Below are 18777 nucleotides of genomic sequence, written 5' to 3'. Positions count from 1 at the left end.
GGTTAAGAATCCATCCAAGATCTCAGCATCAAATACGAGCCTACATGGGTAAGAAAATGCGGGGTTCAGGTAGATCCTTGCAGCATGAATGGGACGATGGAGTGTTGTTCCATCGTTCATCAATCACTTCCCATAGGAGGAGTTGTTTCTGAAACCCCTCATCTCCCTTATCATCATAGTAGGTCCGAATGGATTCTTTGGCCTTGTCCATGGCCTCATACAAATAGCCCATTGCGGGCTACTCACCATCAACTAATCGAAGAACCTTTACCAAATGTTCAGTAACAGTGCACACCTCCTGCACTCCCGCCCAGAAGTCTTCCTGGCATGAAACTAATCTGCATATGGCCTCTCCCTTTGGTTTGTGGCTCATATTCAAAGCACGCCACTCCTCTGAAAGAAACATTCTCTTCACATCCCACATAGAATTCAAGAGGGATTAAAGAGATATGAAACTGGTGGCAACCCGTGTAATGGCGGGGCGCACCAGCTCTTTGTTGTTGGTGAATTTTCTCATCAAGCTAAGCACAAATGTATGATTATATATAAATTTTGTAATGTTTTTTTATGAGTCACCAATATCTTTGACAAAGGAAATTTTTCCTATGTCCTCCAACATCAAATCAATACAATGTGCAGCACAAGGTGTCCAAAATAAAGTAAGATGCCTCTCCATAAGCATCCTGCCAACAGCAACATAATTTGCAACATTATCCGTTATGACTTGGACAACATGTTTTGCAACCACCTCCAAAATAAACACATCCAACAAATCACATAAAGTTTTTGCATCTTTGATATGTGAAGATGCATCAATAGATTTCATAAACATTGTCCCCTTGGGACAACTAACCAAGAAGTTTTAAGGGTTCTCCCCTTTTGGTCGGTACAAACATCTGACATCACAGTGCATCTTGTTTGTGCCCATGATGCCTTAAACTCCTCCAATCTTTTGGTGCAGTCAACGTTTTCATTTTGAATAATCCGGCCTCTAAAGGCATCATAAGAAGGGATTTTGTACCCTGGGCCAACAGTTGCAATAGCATCAACAGCAGGCTGAAAAAATGGATTATTCTTTGCAACACTGAAAGGACTATCACTCCAAAGGAGAAATTTGGCCAACAACTTGTCACCTTGTTCTTTCTCAGTTTTTTTAAGCATTGAAGTGATAGATGGTTGTGAACCAGGCATGGTTCTAGGAACAAGAAATGATGAGACAGCTACCGGGTTGGTTGTAGATATTGATGCTGAAGTAGAACCAGTGCCACTTCCTTGTTCACTTGAGCCTAACACCCTTTTTGCTAGTTGCTTCTTCATTTCTACTTTGGCCTCTCTATCGTGCTCTAAATTTTCCAATGATCTCATGGCTCTTCGGATAATTTCCGGATTTGTATTTGTGCAAGGCTCTACATCAAATCCAGGGATTTGTGCAAGGTGATACTTCAATCTATAAACCCCCCCAACATATGATGCCCACACAACTTGCAACTCAAGTTTATTCTATCAAACCCTCCATTAGGTTCACCAAATTCCTACAGAGGGTCCAATTTCTTTGACATGTTTGTAACTTGGTTGAACTCTTGACTCTTGAGTTCTAAATTTATAAGATGAAGTTTGAACTTTGAACTTTGAAGTTGAATGGTGAACCTATGGCAAAATAAGGGTTGCAAGTTACAAAAAGTAAAAAAAATTACATACATGAGTAACATGACAAAACACATCGAATTTTTGACAATTTAACAAACAAAAACACCATCAAATCAACTCAAAAATATTTGATTAACCAATAGGTTATCCAAACCCAACCAAAAAAAAAAAAATGCATAAATTTGGTGCCCATACCGGTTTGCCAGAGAAAATTGATCCTCTCCTTCTCAGCTCTCAATCCACCAGGGTTTTTGAGTTGTTTTCTCCTCCAATTAGCGCCCAATCGACCAAGGTTTTTCTCCTAGGTCACTCCCAATCCACCGTTGCCGCTGTCTGTAGAAATGAATCAAAAAAAATTCGTTTTTTAGTGTTATAAACCCGTTGTCCGCCGGCCCGACGATAAAAACGCCATCGAATTGCGATAATTTCGTTTTTATCGCAACTTTTTTAAATTATTGCGATTTTTTCCGGAAAAAAATGCGGGAAAAAAAAAAAAAAAAAGTTAAAATTAAAAATTAAGAAATCACGATTTTCGCATCACTAATATTTCTTTCTTGTTCAGTTTCTTGTTTCCGCATATATTTTTACTTGGTGAAGGATGCAGTGTATTAGTTTCGGTATTTGTTGTAGGGAGCAGTAAATAATTTGTTCAGTAATTAACAAATAGAAGGAACTTAATCAGTTACTGCAGTAGAAATTTGGGCTTCCAAATTTTCTCAAGAAATAGGTTCATAGTCAAGATAGAACACAACAATCTGTGTCATTTCTTGGAGCAAAAGAACCTGAATGAACGACAACAGAAGCGGGTAACTAAGGTCCAAGCTTATGACTTCGATATTGAATATGTGAAAGGAAAGAAGAATATTGTGGTCGATGCACTATCCAGGAAACCGACAACATGTTCCCTCGTGGAGCTTGCAGAAGGCTGGAAGGCTCACTTCTCAAGAGAATACGCCAGAAACCAATTTGCCTCTGCATTGATCGACAGACTCATACATGATGACAGGTACAAAATAGTCGATGATACTTGGTTCCTAAATCCACACTCAAGAAGAAGATTTTGAAGGGTAGGCATGACATTCTGTTATGTAACCAGATCAAAAAAGAGATAGATCAACGACTTCAAAATTATCCTCTTCAAGGGGGCAACCTCCTTTACATCACATAAATGAACAATTCTTGAATGATACAAATGACAAGACCTCCTTTCTATATATAGGAATCTAAGGGGTCACAATATAATCAGAGCCTACATAACAATAATAATGTAAGGGCACAACAATAACAATAAGGGGGCTACACTAACAATAACAATAAGGGGCTACACTAGTAGTATAGGGACCTAACATGTCCCTCCTTCAAAAACGTGTTGTCCTCAATGCTTGCGTAGTTATGGATGTTTCTGTATAAAATTTTCATCCTCCAATGTGGAATCTTCAGCGGTAAGTTCTTTCAATTGATAAGATATTCTGAAATTGATCGATTTCGTAACTATCGGGTTCTTATTTCCGTGACTGCTTCAGGTTCCAATATTATTTTTCCTTCCTCGTCAAGTTCAAGCAATATTGTTTGAACTGGGAGTTTGTCACCTATAAACTTCTTTAAGCATGAAACATGGAAGACCGGGTGCACTCAGGAAGACGCTGGAAGCTCCAATTTGTATGCCATAGTACCAATGTTTTGCAACACCTTGTAAGGACCATAGTACTTTGGTGATAATTTATTATCCTTCTTAGCTTTTTTGAGGGACATTTGTTTGTATGGTTGTAGCCGTAAAAATACCCAGTCGCCTGCATCAATACTCCTTTCGCTACGATGTTGTTGTGCCTATTTTTTCATTCTCTTCTACGCCAAAGTGAGGTTATACTTTAAGAGTTGGAGAACTTGTTGTTGATGCTCGAAGTGATCATCCACTAGTTGAACCTTAGAATTTTCTCTTAAAAATGATGTGATGGATGGTGGATAATATCCATAAAGTACCATAAATGGGGTCATTTTTGTTGTAGTATGGAAGCAAGTGTTATACCACCATTCAGCCAAAGGTAACCACTTGACTCATTGTGTTTGTTTATCAGATACAAAGCAATGAAGATATCCTTCCAAACATTTGTTCACTGTCTTCGTTTGCCCATCAGATTGAGGATGACAAGATGAGCTATGAGCTAATTGAGTACCTAGACAAGAAAATAATTCCGTCCAAAAACTTCTGGTGAAAATGGGATCTTTGTCGCTTACAATAATCTTTGGGTCTCCATGGAGCTTTTGAATTGTTTCCATAAATGTAGTTGCAACTGTATTGGCTTTAAATGGATGAGATAATGCACAAAAATGTGCATACTTGGTAAGTCTATCAACTACCACCATGATGACACTCTTTCCTTTGGACTTGGGTAAACCTGTGATAAAATCCATTGAAACATCCTCCCAACGTTGACTTGGAATGGCTAAACGTTGTAACAGACCCGGGGTCTTAATTGTCTCAACTTTATTTTGTTGGAAAACCAAACATTCTGCCATGAAATTTTGAATATCAAATTTAAGGCCCTCCCAAAAAAATTCCTTTTTAACCCTGTGGTAAGTTTTTTAAAATCCTGAGTGCCCTCCTAAGGGAGAGGTGTGCAATTCCAAAAGAATCTTTTGTTTGAGTTCGGAAATTTTACAAAGATATAATCAATCTTTGTACCATAATGAAACAATTTTCCAGCTAAATGTATCAGATATATTGGGATCTCGCTGCAACTTTTGAATGAGCGTCCACACTTTTTCATCATTCTTCCATTCATCCCTTGTTTCGATTATCCAATCTGGTTGGATAATAGAAATGGCACAAAGCAATCCTTCCACATCCTCATCCCTTCTTGAGAGTGCATCTGCAACAACAATTTGCTTTCCTTTTTTGTAGATGATTTCAAAGTCATAACCAAATATCTTTGTGACCCATTTTTGCTGCTCTTTTGAAGATAATTTTTGTTCCAAAAAGTATTTAAGACTATCATGATTTGTTTTTACCTTGAAGAGTCTACCCATTAGATAAGGTCGCCATTGCTTTAGTGCATGTAGTATTGCCAACATTTCCTTCTTGTAAATAGGTTTGTGTAAATACGTTCCTTTGATTGGACGACTTTCAAAAGCAATGGGTCTTCCTTCTTGCATTAAAACAACACCAATTCCATTTCCTGAGACATCACATTCCACAATAAAGGTTTTTGTGAAGTCTGGGGTAGCTAAGATCGGTGTTTGGCACATTACCTCTTTAAGATGTTCAAAGGCCTTAGTTGCTTCTGGAGTCTAGAAAAATGCATCTTTCTTCAGTAATGTTGTTAGAGGTGTTTATATTATGCCATAATTCTTAACAAACTTGCGATAATACCCTGTCAACCCAAGAAATCCTCGAAGATGCTTTATGGTTGTAGGGATTTTCCATTCTTTAATGGCTTTAATTTTATTAGGGTCTACCTTAACATCCTCATGAGACACAATATGACCCAAATATTTCACTTCCTGTACTCCAAAGAAACATTTGGAGGTATTTGCATATAATTGTTTCTCCTCCAATAGTTTGAGAACCCTGTCAACGTGTTGAACATGATCCTTCCAAGACTTGTTGTAGATTAGTATATCATCAAAAATACTAACACAAATTTTCTAAGGAAGGGTTTGAAAATGAAATTTATCAAACCTTGAAATGTAGAAGGTGCATTGGTAAGGCCAAAAAGCATGACCAAAAATTCATAATGAACCTCATGAGTTCTAAATGTTGTTTTCGGAATGTCTTCAGTCTTCATTCTAATTTGATGATATCCTGAATGAAGATCCAACTTGGTGAAGTAAATTTCTCCATGTAATTCATCCAGCAATTCATCAAAGACAGGAATAGGAAATTTGTCTTTAATAGTGAGCTTGTTGAGCTCCCTATAATCCGAACACGTGCGCCATGATCTATCCTTCTTATGCACCAATACTACTGGAGCGGAGAAAGAACATTGACTAGGTTGAATTATACCGAACTCTAGCATTTTTACAACCATACATTCAATTTCACTCTTTTGGGCATAGGAATATCTATAAGGTCTGAAATTTGGAGGAACACTTCTTGGAATCAAATGAATAGCATGATCATGATCACGAATAGATGGGAGGCCTTTGGGAGTCTCAAATACCTTGGAATGATTGTCCAAGACTTTTTGGAGATCTAGAGAAATAGATCATTTCGATGTTTGAATCTCTAATGAGCATAATTGTGCAATTATGTTTCGTTGTTCTTTCTTTAAAAGCTTTGTCATGCCATTAAAGTTTATTATCTTTCCTGGTTTCCCTGCGATACCTCTTAATTCATCTTCATTTCCTTCCCAAAAAAAAATTCAAGAAAAGTTCTTGAAAATTAAAAGTTGTTGTACCTAAAGATTGTAACCATTGGACTCCTGGTACAACATCAGCACCACCCATTGGAATGGAAAGCATTGGACTATTCAATACATATTCCCCCATGGTTAGCTTGATATTATGGCACTTTCCAAATAAATGTATAGTTCCTCCATTTGCAACCATCACTTGACACTCTAGTGTTGGATATAGTAAGCAATTCAATTCCTTGGCTATCTTACAATGAATAAAATTATGGGTACTACCCGAATCAATCAGCAGATTCAGCACTATTACATTTTTCTTCTAGATATGTCCTTCTATCTTGAGAGTTTGAGGAGTGGTAATACCTACCAATGCATTACAAGATATGGTCGAATTCATTTCTTTTTTCTCTAGGGTTGGTCCCTGGTGTATATCCTCTTATTTTGACGTTTCTTGTTCCTTTTTTTCCTCCTCTTCACAATCTATGTAAAATAATTTCTTCTCGGCACACTTATGACCTTTAAATGTATTTGCCATCACAACAGTAACAAAGCTATTTTGTTCCTTTTTCTTCCAATTGTTGTGTTGTCAACCTTGTAGGTTGTGGAAGGCTAAGAGCAGCAACACTTCCATCTTTATAGTTGTGAGTGGTAGACTTCCTTGTTGCCATAATTTTGCTTTCAACTTTTCTTGCCACCCTGAATGCCTTCTCTAATGAATCAGGTTCCCAAAGGCAAACCTCATGTTCAATGTTATCCTTTAAAGTCCCTATGAAGACATCAATCCTATGTTCCTCTGGAATATCATTTACCGTTATATTCAATTTTTGGAAGTCCTCAATGTGCTCCGCCATTGAACCCTTTTGTTTGAGATTTATCAATTGGCTAAAGAAGGTGTTGCTCTTTGTATCTTCATAATGTGCTATCATTTTCTCCGTAAAAATTGACCAAGTGACAAGTGGTTTACAAGAACAAAGCCATCGATGCCATACAAATTGATTGGGTTCTAAATATAAAGTTGCAATGCGTACCTTTTAAGTGTGTTGCACATTATGGAGATCAAAATATTGTTTTATCTATAGTATCCATGTTACTGGATCCTTGCCGTCAAACTTCCTCGTATCGATCTTTGGAATATGGTGGGTCTCCAATCCAACGTTAGTCTATGAAATCATGATTAACATTTCTTTTGTTCTCGTCATGAGTTTCATCTAATATCTTTTCGTCATTAGGAAACATTTTCTTGTAGCAACTTTGTCAAACATTCTTTCAAAGTTCAAACCTTCCATGTCTGCTTTTAAACCATCCTTCAAACCTTCCATGTCTGCTTTTAATCCATCCTTCAAACTTTCCATGTCTGATTTTAAACCATCCATCTTATCTTCCATTTAATTTTTGGTTACTCTTTGTGAGAGCGAAATTTGTTGCACTTGGTCTCATAATTCTGATATATCATGCTGCATTTCTTCCTCTTCTTCATGTGTCATAGAAGAGATTTTTGGTTGCTTACTAGGTGTGTCCATTTTTTTGTTTCGAGGAATTTTGAAATCAAACAATGATATATATGCTTCACTATGCCCTTTGAATCACTTCAAACTGATTTTTCAAACAAAAGTTATGAAAAATTTAAAAAATACACACCTTTTTCTTGCTTTTTAGGAGCTATATATTGCAAATGTTGTATCTTTGTAATTGCGAATATCCAAGATCTGAATTTTCTTCCTATAGTAGGCCTTTAAGTCTTCTTTCTAACCCAACAAGTCAGACCAATATTGGATTCTTCAAGAAAGAGTTATGCCCAATCTCCCACGATGACCTGATTATAGAATGGTTCAGTAGAGCGAACTTGTATGGTGTGCCACGTGTCACTGTTTCAATCTTCAGCCCAGAAAATGATACCCAAAAAACTACGAAATTCAAATCTGATGCTCAGAGAGAAAGTTATGCCGATTTTCCCTAGGTCACCTGTTTGAGATGGAATTCTGAAGCATGCAAAAAACCTAACTTCCTCAGATCATATTTTCGAAAATAAAGCGAGACAAGATCTGGAATTCGTACAAGAAGTTCACCAAGATTTCGGCTCCACGTAGTTGCAATTTCAACTTCTGAAGCTTCTTAGAAAAAAAGTTATAGCGAAAATTCCACGATGGCCTATTTGAAGTAGCGAAACCCTAGAATCCAAAGCTTTGATACCAAATGTTGTGTAACCAGATCAAAAAAGAGATAGATCAACGGCTTCAAAATTAGCCTCTTTGAGGGGGCAACTCCGTTAGATCACATAAATGAACAATGCTTGAATGATACAAATGATAAGACCTCATTTCTATATATAGGAGTCTAAGGGGTCACAATATAATCAAAGCCTACATAACAATAATAATGTAAGGGCACAACAATAACAATAGTGGGCTTCTATGGGGCACAATAATAACAATAGTGGACTACATGGGCACAACAATAACAATAAGGGGGCTACACTAACAATAACAATAATGGGCTACACTAGTAGTATAGGGACCTAACACATTCCATCAGCTTAACACCAGAGGGGTTCTTCAAAACCTACTGGAAAATTAGGGAACGATTTTCATGGAAAGGTCTCAATGACGATGTTATGAAATACGTCAAGGAATGCATGATATGCCAACAAAATATGGTCAAGCATACACTTCTGGTAGGTCTTCTCCAACCTCTACTAATTCCGGAACAAAAATGGGAGAGCATCTCAATGGATTTCAAGCAAAGATTGTATTTATACCGTGGTGGACAAGTTGACAAAATACGCGCACTTCTTTGCAATCTCAATTGATTATTCGGCCAAACAAGTAGCATAACTCTTCTTCAAAGAAGTCTTCAAACTTCATTGACTGCCCAAAAATATAGTCAGCGATCGGGACAGCAGGTTTATGGGTGCATTTTGGCAGGAGCTCTTCAAGCTAGTGGGGACAGAATTAACCCCTAGCACTAGTTATCACCCACAAATAGATGGGCAGACAAAAATTGTGAATAAGTGGATTGAAAGATACTTACATAATTATGTGATAGGTCAGTAAAAAGCATGGATCAAATGGTTGTACCTTAGGGAGCATTACTACAATACCACTCACCATTTATCCATTGGGATGACGCCTTTTAGAGCGCTATATGGATATGATGCACCATCCTTTATCGATGGGATTTTTAGAGACAGTAGGGCAGCCATTGCTAAAGATTTGATACAAGTGAGACAGGACATTATCAAGGTACTCAAGGAAAACATGCAAGCTACTCAAAATCAGAAAAAGATGTACACAAACCAACATCGAACAAAACACATTTTTGAGGTAGGAGAGCTCATTTTCTTGATATTGCATCCCCATAGAAAATTTACACTCAAGAAAAGCAGTGAAGAAAAGTTGAAACAAAGGTTTTATGGACCTTACAAAGTTCTCCAAAGGATTGATGAAGTAGTGTATGAGTTAGAATTGTTGAGCTACAGCATAACCATAATGTCTTCATGTGTCATGTTTCAAGAATGTTGTGGGACAACAAGTAACCAACTCTATCAAATTGCCTCCATTAGACGAAGAAGGACAACTAGAATTGATTCCAGAAACAATCATGGTCGTAGAAGAAAAGAAGTTAAGAAGATGAGTAATTCCAAAATACCTTATTAAATGGAAGAATTTACCAGAGGAGAGCGGCACTTGGGAAGGGGAACAGATTTTACAGCACCCAAGTCTACATTTGCTTGAGGGCAAGCAATTTTCGGAAGAGGGGACTGTAATGTCCTCTCCAAATTGAGGGATTATGGAGGACATAATAGCCTATTTGACCTCGTAGGCTATAATCCTATTAAAGGGGTAAAAACCCAATTTTTCCTATGATGGGGCAATATTGGGCAAAAATTGGGTTGGTTGGGGTTAAATTAGGGGTTACACACACAACTCCTCACTTTGTTGGAGCCCATTGAAAGTTTATAAATAGAAAAGGGTTGAGATCAAATGAGGCATCATCTTGTGGATCAATTCATCTGTTTTTCTGAGCTTAGCTCTGAGGGTTTTAAGACCCCTTCTTCCCAATCAATTTCGGTGTGCAAGATTCCACCCTAATTGTTAAAACTCTTTGCATTGTCTATTTGTCTACCTGTTCTAGCAGAGGAATTTCTCTTCCTAAAGGAGTAGTGAAGTCTTTGAAGAAGGTTGAATCCCTTCTTTGAACTTAATGCCTAGACAAGCCTTTGTACAGCAAGCCGCAAGCCCTAATTTGGACGAATTTCTAAGGCCCTGCGAGTTCCAAAATCCTAAGGCCAGGTGCATGACAGTGTTTAGGGTATTATACGTTGCAGGGGTCTGAAGTGGTGCGAAGTTACAATGATCAAGGCGAGGGTTTAAATTCTAGAGATTCCTGTAGACATAGTCGTACTTTGTGGTAGTTGAATTACTTAATATGCCCGAGACACGAAGCCCTTGAGTCATTGGGATGAGTTTGGTATCTTGAATCGAATTACTCCATAGCTAGCCTGCATCTTAGTCGTTGATGATCCCTGCAGCGAATGTGAGCGATGTAATATTTATGGCCCCCCTTGTAATAAAGAAATAAACTTTTTGCATGGAAATTGAAGGTTGGAAAATGGTGCGACTTTAGCCAAACACAGCAAAATTCATCAAGTCAAGATCGACCCCTTTCTAAAGTAAATCGAGACTTGAAGCTAGATCTCATGAAGAAATTTTGAGCTGAAGTATATTGTTGCAGACGGTTACCTGTCGCAGGTCAAGTCATCATGTAGATAATTTTGGTCTGAATCGCATCAAAATAGAGTAGAGTAATTGGGTCCACTGAAGCTTAATCGTAGTTGGCGGTCTCTCCAAGTTAGAATTAAGTAATATAGTTCGGACAATTGTTAGTGAATCTGTAACGAACAAGGTTCGTATACGCAATGAAAATCTTTAAAATACTTCAAAGACGTAAATGTCCATTGTAAGACATGTAACTGTATATTGAATATTATATAAGAATTGATATGAGATATGAGATAATTACAAATGAGAATGAGGGTCTGCTTATATACCCTAGGCAGATGCCCTTTCATGAGTGGTCATGTCTCTAAGACATGCATCTTCATTACTAACTAACTAACCATTAGTTAATTAATTATTATTTATTATTATTTATTTATATTTATATTTCTTGTTTTTTATATGAATTATATACATAACATTGTCTAATGGATGAATCATATTTTGAATTATTTTTTTAATTGCATTGGAGCTAGTTGGATTTTTTCGAACAGTTGAATTTTGGATCATTATTTTTGCATACAATTTGTAGCCTTGTTCTATATGGTTTTCATATAATTTACTGGGAGCTAGGATAATTAGTTTTTGAACAATAAAGGAAAATTTATTATAAACCCTAGTTGCCTATAGGAAAGCTAGGGCAAAATTCCACAAGTACTCTACACATGATCACATGGCTAGCCCCTTTTCCATGAGCAATGGGGATTGACATGGCATCCTCTTGAATTATGGTGGACAAATTGGAAGGTCAACTTCCGAATGATAAAACTTTTGCATATGAACTCTGATTGAGGCAATTCTTGCACCATTGAAAAGGTCTTTGTGTGTAGAATAGGGAAAAAATGTGGAGCTAAAGCGATAAAGTTTTACCCCCAAAAAAACCTATTTGATGTCTCAAAATTCTCCCAAAAGGTTTCAAACACCAATTCGCCGAACTAGGTCTCGCCGGTAACAATGGTCTTGTGAATTGATTCCTCCATTTTTCCCACTCTTAAAGCATCAAGATGGATGAAAAACAATATAATGATCCAATCCTGATTAGACAATTAACCTCTATGATTTCAAATCTTCAAAGATCAATTTAGATCAATGTTAGTTTTACTTTTCCTATAATCACAATAACAAAAACAAATGATGTACTTGCCCATACTAGTCTTAATAAGTTAATTCCTTTTTCTTTTTGACATTATTGAAACAAACAAAACACCACCAAGTCAGTAAATAGTTCCTTTGACCAAACCACACAAGGTGTTAAAAATTGTTTCTTTTTTCCTCAAATACCATATGGTTTTGGGGGTGTTAGGCATTCAAATTATGTTGCAAATGTGCACTTTCCATTAATATTATTAGTAAAACCACTAATTTGTGCATTTTAAAATTGTGTAATTTATTGAATTTATTTCTTTAACTATCATTAGCTTTATCCCTCCAAGAGATTAAATTGTGAATAAGAATTGTATACGATCTCGTGTAGGGGACTAAGACAAGATGTTATCAGAAACCATATCACCCCATTAGAGGTAACCTCAACGATGACCACAAGGGGCATTGGTTTTCTTGCAGAGACTATCTAGGGTGAAATCATCTTTTGATCTTATAGTAAGACCTAAAACTGCCTCTAATTGGCTAAGAGCTCGCCTTCCTCAAACGCAAGAAAACAAGTTAATGACTCAACACATGAAGGCATCTCCCAAGAGTGAGTCTGCACTATTTTGGACCACCAGCGAGTCATTTCAAGTGGCATGGTATTCTTAAACGACGGTGATGAGTTCACAGATTGCCGCAAGTGATAAGTTGACAAATGAATGATATTTTAACGTCCACGAGACTAAAAATAGCCTATGGGACTACCAACCTCCCTGTTTTTTGCCTTTTGCAATTCAATCATTCTCTTACTCAAATTGATGATAAGCTGACCCAACCTTCTAACATCCCCGTCACTGAAAAGACAATGCCAAGGAATTGATGCTAACACACTGCCATAACTATCTCTGAAGTCTCTGAAAGCATCACATTCCAAAATGAAATGCTTTTCTGGTTCCACTACCCCAGAAGTGCAAAAAGTACACACTCGTTCTTCCCAAACTTCTTTAGGTCATGTGAGTTAGTTCTTAATTGAGCAATAAGAATCTTTGCTCTCCTTTTAATTAAACCAATAAGAATCTGAGCAAATGAATTATGATCAATTTTGCCACTTTCTGATTAAACCAAAACCCAAAAAATAACACTACCATATGTTTTATATGTTTTATTTACCCTCGAGTAAAAGTTGTGATTAAGGCTCTAACTTAATCAAACTTAAAATTATATGTACATCTAAAATAATACGGACGGAAAACAACTCTCGTGGAATCTGTTACAGGGATATCAGATTATGGACCACTTTGAAAGCAATGTAACGCGATTCCTAATAGACGTCAAAAAGAAAGTTAACCTAAGGGGTCCGTCAGTAATGAACATCACATAATTCTGATTCTTCCGAAGACATTTTACGGTAATTGGAGACCCTAAATGCTAGAAAAATTCTTGCACCTGAAAGGGTATGGATGTGATCGAGCTCTCTCCAGTTTCGCCGTGCGAAATGGTGCCCAGATCTCTTTCCTCGTCTGATAACTCGCGCAGTTTTAACCGGGGCCCTTGCTCGGGAATGTCCTGCAAAAAGGTGAAAATGCAAAAGCTTCATGCGATCGCTTTACTGACAAACGTTCGAATCCCACTAGGGACACATGGAATTCGAAAACCAATAAACGGATTTTTTATTTATAAAGTCGTTAAAGCAGAAAGTACCTGAGAGATGAACATTGATCCGAAAAGACCTGCAAGAAAGAATAGTGTGCATAAAACCGCCACCGCTGGCATGGGAACCTTGGTATGAAGGCCCCACTTCCCTCTTGCTTTAGTCCTCATTTCTACAGGATTACTACTGCTACAAATTACTCCCAAATCTCGACCAGGATCACCGGGATACATGCAGAGAAAGAGTTTCGTTTGATTTAAAGAGAAAGAGAATTATTTGCAGCCAAAACGTGCATTTTGCCGCATTCAAAAATATGCTTCAAATGGAAGAAATGTTCAGATTGTCAGTCAATCCATGGAAAAGTGTTGTCACACCCTGGCGTGTGGAATGTGAAACAGGAATATATTATCTTCGAAATCTTCGGTGGGATGTTGAACTTTTGCTTTGCTTTTGTTATTTGCCAAATATGGTCAAGCCAGATCTGGTCTGTTATCATGGAGGAGGCGACTCGGGGATTTGCCCAGTAGATTCCCACTGACAATGGAATTTCTATTAGTGGTGGCAAGTTTTTATCAACCTGCTTTAATCTGAACTTAGTGCCCCACGGAATCAAGATAGATCATCCAATGGTTAGCCAGGTGTTGAAAATTAAAACATAAAAGGAGAAAAAATTATAATAAATATATCAATTTTATTATGCAAAAATTCAAAAGAATATATCAAAAAATATTTATTCAAAATAAAACTAAGTTTCAAAACATTATTATATAACTCATCAATCTAAAGGCTAAAACAATTTCAATCCGGAGTTCCACATTTGCCATGCTTGAACTTGAAGTACATCATTACAAATATCTACAATATTAAATTTTAATATGCGTCATAATAAATCACACACATGAAAATGAGGAATAAAAAGAGTTTAATGTTAGAAATTTTAAATAATTATTCATGTTTATACGTGTTAAATTTTTTATATAATTTTAAGTGATTATAATGTGTCTAAATAATTATTCATGTTTATACGTGTTAAATTTATATGCGTAAATAATTATTTATGTTTATACGTGTTAATTTTTTATATAATTTTAAGTGATTATAATATGTGTAAACTATTTCTCTCTTTAGGGTAGTTCAATTATTAATAGTCGTGGAAAAGAAGTTTTATCGAATTGGAACTCTTGGGTTCAAATCTTGTGCTATCTCCCAATTGATGTCTAGATCGAAGGTGTGGAGTTGGGTTTCTCTCAATGCAATAGATGAAGGTTGGATGATATGTGGTCGTACACGTAGGGAAGGTGGAATAAATGAAGTTTGATAGTGGATTTTCCATCCGCTTAGTGTAGATCAGCCATGGACCCCACTATTTCGCATTGGCTTTGTTCGGAGGTGACCATTGGTTCGCAGTGGGAATCCTTTGTTTTGGATCTATGGTTGAGGGGGTCTGTCCAACTTTGCAATGGTGGCAAAGGATTGTCAAGTCCAGGAGAGTGGTGGTGGACTTGGTATGCATACCTGGTTCTACACGTTTTCACATCCTGTGGCTCAAGGTATCCGCTCCTCTAGTGGAAAACTCGCAAGCCCTCTCTTCTAGATATGATCAATAAAATGGCAACAAAGGAAAATCTACAAATTTTCCTAAGAAATATCAACGGGGAGACCTCTATCTTCTCGATGTGGGGCTTAAATCTGGTGGAAAACATGAAGCAAAGTATCCAAAACAAATTAGGTATCCCTGCAATACTTCAATGTTTGTTATATGAAGGACAAATTTTACGGGACTCCTTTCAGTTAAAAGATTACTGCATTGAAAGGAACTCCACCATAATATTAAATCTGGGAAAAATGGGTGGAGTTTCAAGCTCTCTAAATCCTAATGGATCAGTCTCATTCAAGGATGCAATGAAAGAGAAGGCTTCCATTCCCGCAGATCAAATCCAAAATATGCCAAGACCTACATTATCGAATAAATGGAACAAGCTCGAGCCATGGAAGTTAAAAACATAGAGGTAAACTTGTTTTTATATATTTATTTATTTTTATTTTTATTTTTTTTTCAATCCTTGACTATAATATGCAAGTTTAACAGTTTTTAGCCGATATCTGAAGATTTACACCAATCAATTTATTCTTCCTGGACACCCAATTGTAACATCTATTTATTTCCAAAAGGGTTTTTCATAGTTAAATTTGAAACATAGGAACATTTAGAGAAAGTCCTAAATGATGGGTCATGGTTATGGGTCAAGGCGAGGCTCTTTATTACCGTATGGTTCCCAGACTTTGACACCACAAGCATGGTAGTCACAATAATGTCAATTTGGTTGAGATTACCAAACCTCCCTCTTCCCTTTTGACACCATCGAGTTCTAGAGAGATATTGGAAATCCTTTGTGAAAATTCAAAAACATGGATCTTGACATAACAATAAAAGGTATCTTCACTTTTGCCAAAATTTGTGTAGATATAGACCTTAGTAAAAGTCTACGTAATCGCATCCATTTGAAATAGAAAAAACTTTCAATGGTCCCAAGTATTGGATTATGAAAACACAACATTTAGATGTAGAATGTGTTTTCAAATAGGTTGCTTGCATAACCCAATTTAAGGACTTGTTTTGAATGCATATTTTTTTGCGGTATTTCAAAGAAAAATTACATAAAAGGGTCAAAATGTAGAATGCTCAAACTAGTTGAAATGTTTTAAATGTAAACAATTATTTTTTTGAATTACCTTATTGCTTTTAGAGGCACATTCTCCAACCCAGTATTAGGGAGATGTATAACACATTCCATATTCAGCCTATATTTGAAACTTTTACCTTTCAAAAAAAAAAAAAAAAAAAAAAAAAAAAAAAAAAAAAAAAATCTACATAAAAAAAAAAAAAAGCAAAAAAAAAGCAAAATATACATATATGATTTGTTTTAATTAAATGCATTATATAACATAAATAATCTCATTCTCACTATATTGTGCTTGCTTAGTTTGTTATTGATATTACACACAACCCAACTCTACTTCGGTACCATCATCTTCTTTAGTTAACTCTAGTAGTCGTCAACCTTCTAGGATAGATTTGAACAGGACACTAGTAATCCTAGATAATGAGGAGGAGCCTGGCCCCAATATAGGCTAATTTTCATTTTGTCTATTTGAAAATTTGTAAAGAAGGCCAAATTTTGTAAAATTCGAGGTATTTTCTATAGAATGTATACATTTATAACTCCAAAATCAATATGAGATGAGAACTGGAGGTGGAACAAGACAAAGAAAATGCTATGTTGTACTCTCCTTTTGGTTTTTCTTAAGTTTTACAAACCGAAGGAGTGGGGTGCAAAACATAGTAAAGATTGGACCCATTTTTAGAGCAACAAATGAGCTCGAAGGCCATGATGGGCCCACTCAATTAGCAAGTGCTCGGGAAGAACTTGCTAACAATATGAACGTCTTAAATTGGCCACTGGGATCAAAAGATGAGGATAGTCAAAGAGGAGCTCGTGAGAGTCAAAGCCCTGAAACTCCGGAATCCCGCGACTCATCATAAAATCAATTATGAGAAGCTCTGGGGACCAAAGACTAGAAATTTGTCAGTTTTCTGAATAGGGGTGTCTATTGACGAAATCCCACAACAGAAATTGAAGGCCCAGACCTCGCGACCCCGGATCCTCGTGACACTTTGCTAAATCAATTCTCGAAGGATCCGGGATTAGACCATTTTGCAGCAAAGAGTCGAGGTCCCATCTTTCTCTTTCGACCCCATGGGTAGCAACGTATCATTGGGCAGAGATGATGTCAACAATCGCTTGTTGGGAGGTGGACATGTGGCAGGCAGTTTTGAAGTTTTCAGGTACCCTAAGGGCCCATATATCACTGACACTTGGATCGATCAAAGATCGATACATGGCTCAGTTGAAGTTGGCATGTCATCATCCAGACGGTATACCCTGAAAGGCCAAGAGCCTCGTAACCATTTCTAATTGCATTATAAAAGGAGTTGGGTACTAGGGGGAAGGGCGCAAGAGAATCTGAGTTCTAGCTCAGCAATATCTAGTATTGTTCTCAACATGGAGAAGTCACCAAGTGGCAATGAACCTTCCACATGTCTCAGATATAAATGATTAAGGGGTAGCCACCTATGGAAAGAATCATCACCCATCATATAGTAACCTCGCCCGAAACGAGCTTTGGCGAGTGAATAAGCGTGACCGTTAAGCTAGCGTTGGCCCCCGTGGAAAGTCAAAGTCAACAAAGCATTATTTGTAAATCAATAGTTGTGATTGATTATGGGGGGTGAGCCTTACCTCTAACTCCTCCTGGGCACCCCATCGGGGAGGTTAAAAGGACTCGTCGCCTATCAGGGCAGCGTGGCAACCACATCCGCCACTGGGATTGTTATCAAGCGAGCATGGCAAGTGAGCGCAGAAATAAGTTGATATAAATCCTTCCTCCCTTGTCCTCCATCCAACCCATCTCTGTCACATGTCTTCCGCCCACGTCATCTACTTATTTTATTGCTTAAAACGCTCGTCAAATGACCAATATCCCCTGCATGCCGAATGTTGCAGTTTAAAACTTTTCTACTTAAAATGTCATGTGCACCAGCCATTCCATTTGTTAGCACCTATATTCGTGAGCTACCTCTAACTGAATTCCCACAGCCTAAGGAATCTTGAGCACCATCAGTTTTAAGGTTCCTCTGCTCACTAGGTAATTCTCAGTTCTCTCGTCCCTATATAATTGGTCACTATGCTCAAATTAAAAAAGGCCTCATCAAAAACCCCTAAGAAACAACAACCAAAACCATCAAGTCACACTGAACCCCTCATGGTCATCGAAGGGAAAATTCACAACCCCTTCTGCCCTTTAAACCTATCCGACCTTCGTTTCTATTTTTATGGTCGCTATGGACCTAGAAAGAAGCCAGATGAAGCTCTGCCTATATCATCCTGCATTGCAGTCCCTCCCTTCTGGACCACAATTCAAAACGGTGGATTTGTCCCTAAACCTGACCAATGTCCCCCTACAAGACAACTAATTTACACAAGTAGGCAGGGGAGATGATATATGGTGAATTAAGTAAGGGAGCCTTGATCATCATCGAGGCCAAGAAGCTGCTGGAGAAAGCAACTGCTAAGGTAAAACAAGAAACAGCGAACTTAAGAGCCCTTCATCTCCAAAATGAAGGCTACAAAGAATTAATCATCAAGTTGGAGGTGGATCCCAATGATAAGGCCACTATAGAGGCCATCATCAAGGGCTAACAATAAAA

General features: G+C 37.3%; 1 protein-coding gene across 4 annotated transcripts in view; it reads right to left on the bottom strand.

Annotated features, from left to right (window-relative positions):
* The window catches only part of LOC149146795 (2-oxoglutarate (2OG) and Fe(II)-dependent oxygenase superfamily protein), a 358726-nt gene extending 344597 nt beyond the window's left edge, over nt 1–14129 (bottom strand). For 2 of the 4 annotated variants that reach the window (XR_016264573.1, XM_089448734.1), the window contains exons 1-2: nt 13559–14128; nt 13304–13423 (exon numbers count right to left, since the gene is read on the bottom strand). Coding sequence is in view for 2 of the 4 variants with exons in the window: in XM_089448734.1 (XP_089304860.1) it covers nt 13304–13423; nt 13559–13741 (303 nt within the window). In the remaining 2 variants the exon portion in view is untranslated. Of the gene's footprint in view, nt 1–13303; nt 13424–13558 lie in introns of all 4 variants that reach the window. The other 2 variants (XR_016264572.1, XM_089448733.1) reach the window with 2 other exon arrangements.
* Between the last annotated feature and the right edge of the window lie 4648 nt (nt 14130–18777).

This window comes from Pinus tabuliformis, chromosome X, assembly GCF_031772625.1.
Source record: "Pinus tabuliformis cultivar Carrire ecotype Pingquan chromosome X, CPIR1, whole genome shotgun sequence".
Taxonomy (NCBI): domain Eukaryota; kingdom Viridiplantae; phylum Streptophyta; class Pinopsida; order Pinales; family Pinaceae; genus Pinus; species Pinus tabuliformis.
This window is presented reverse-complemented; position numbering and strand designations above follow the sequence as displayed.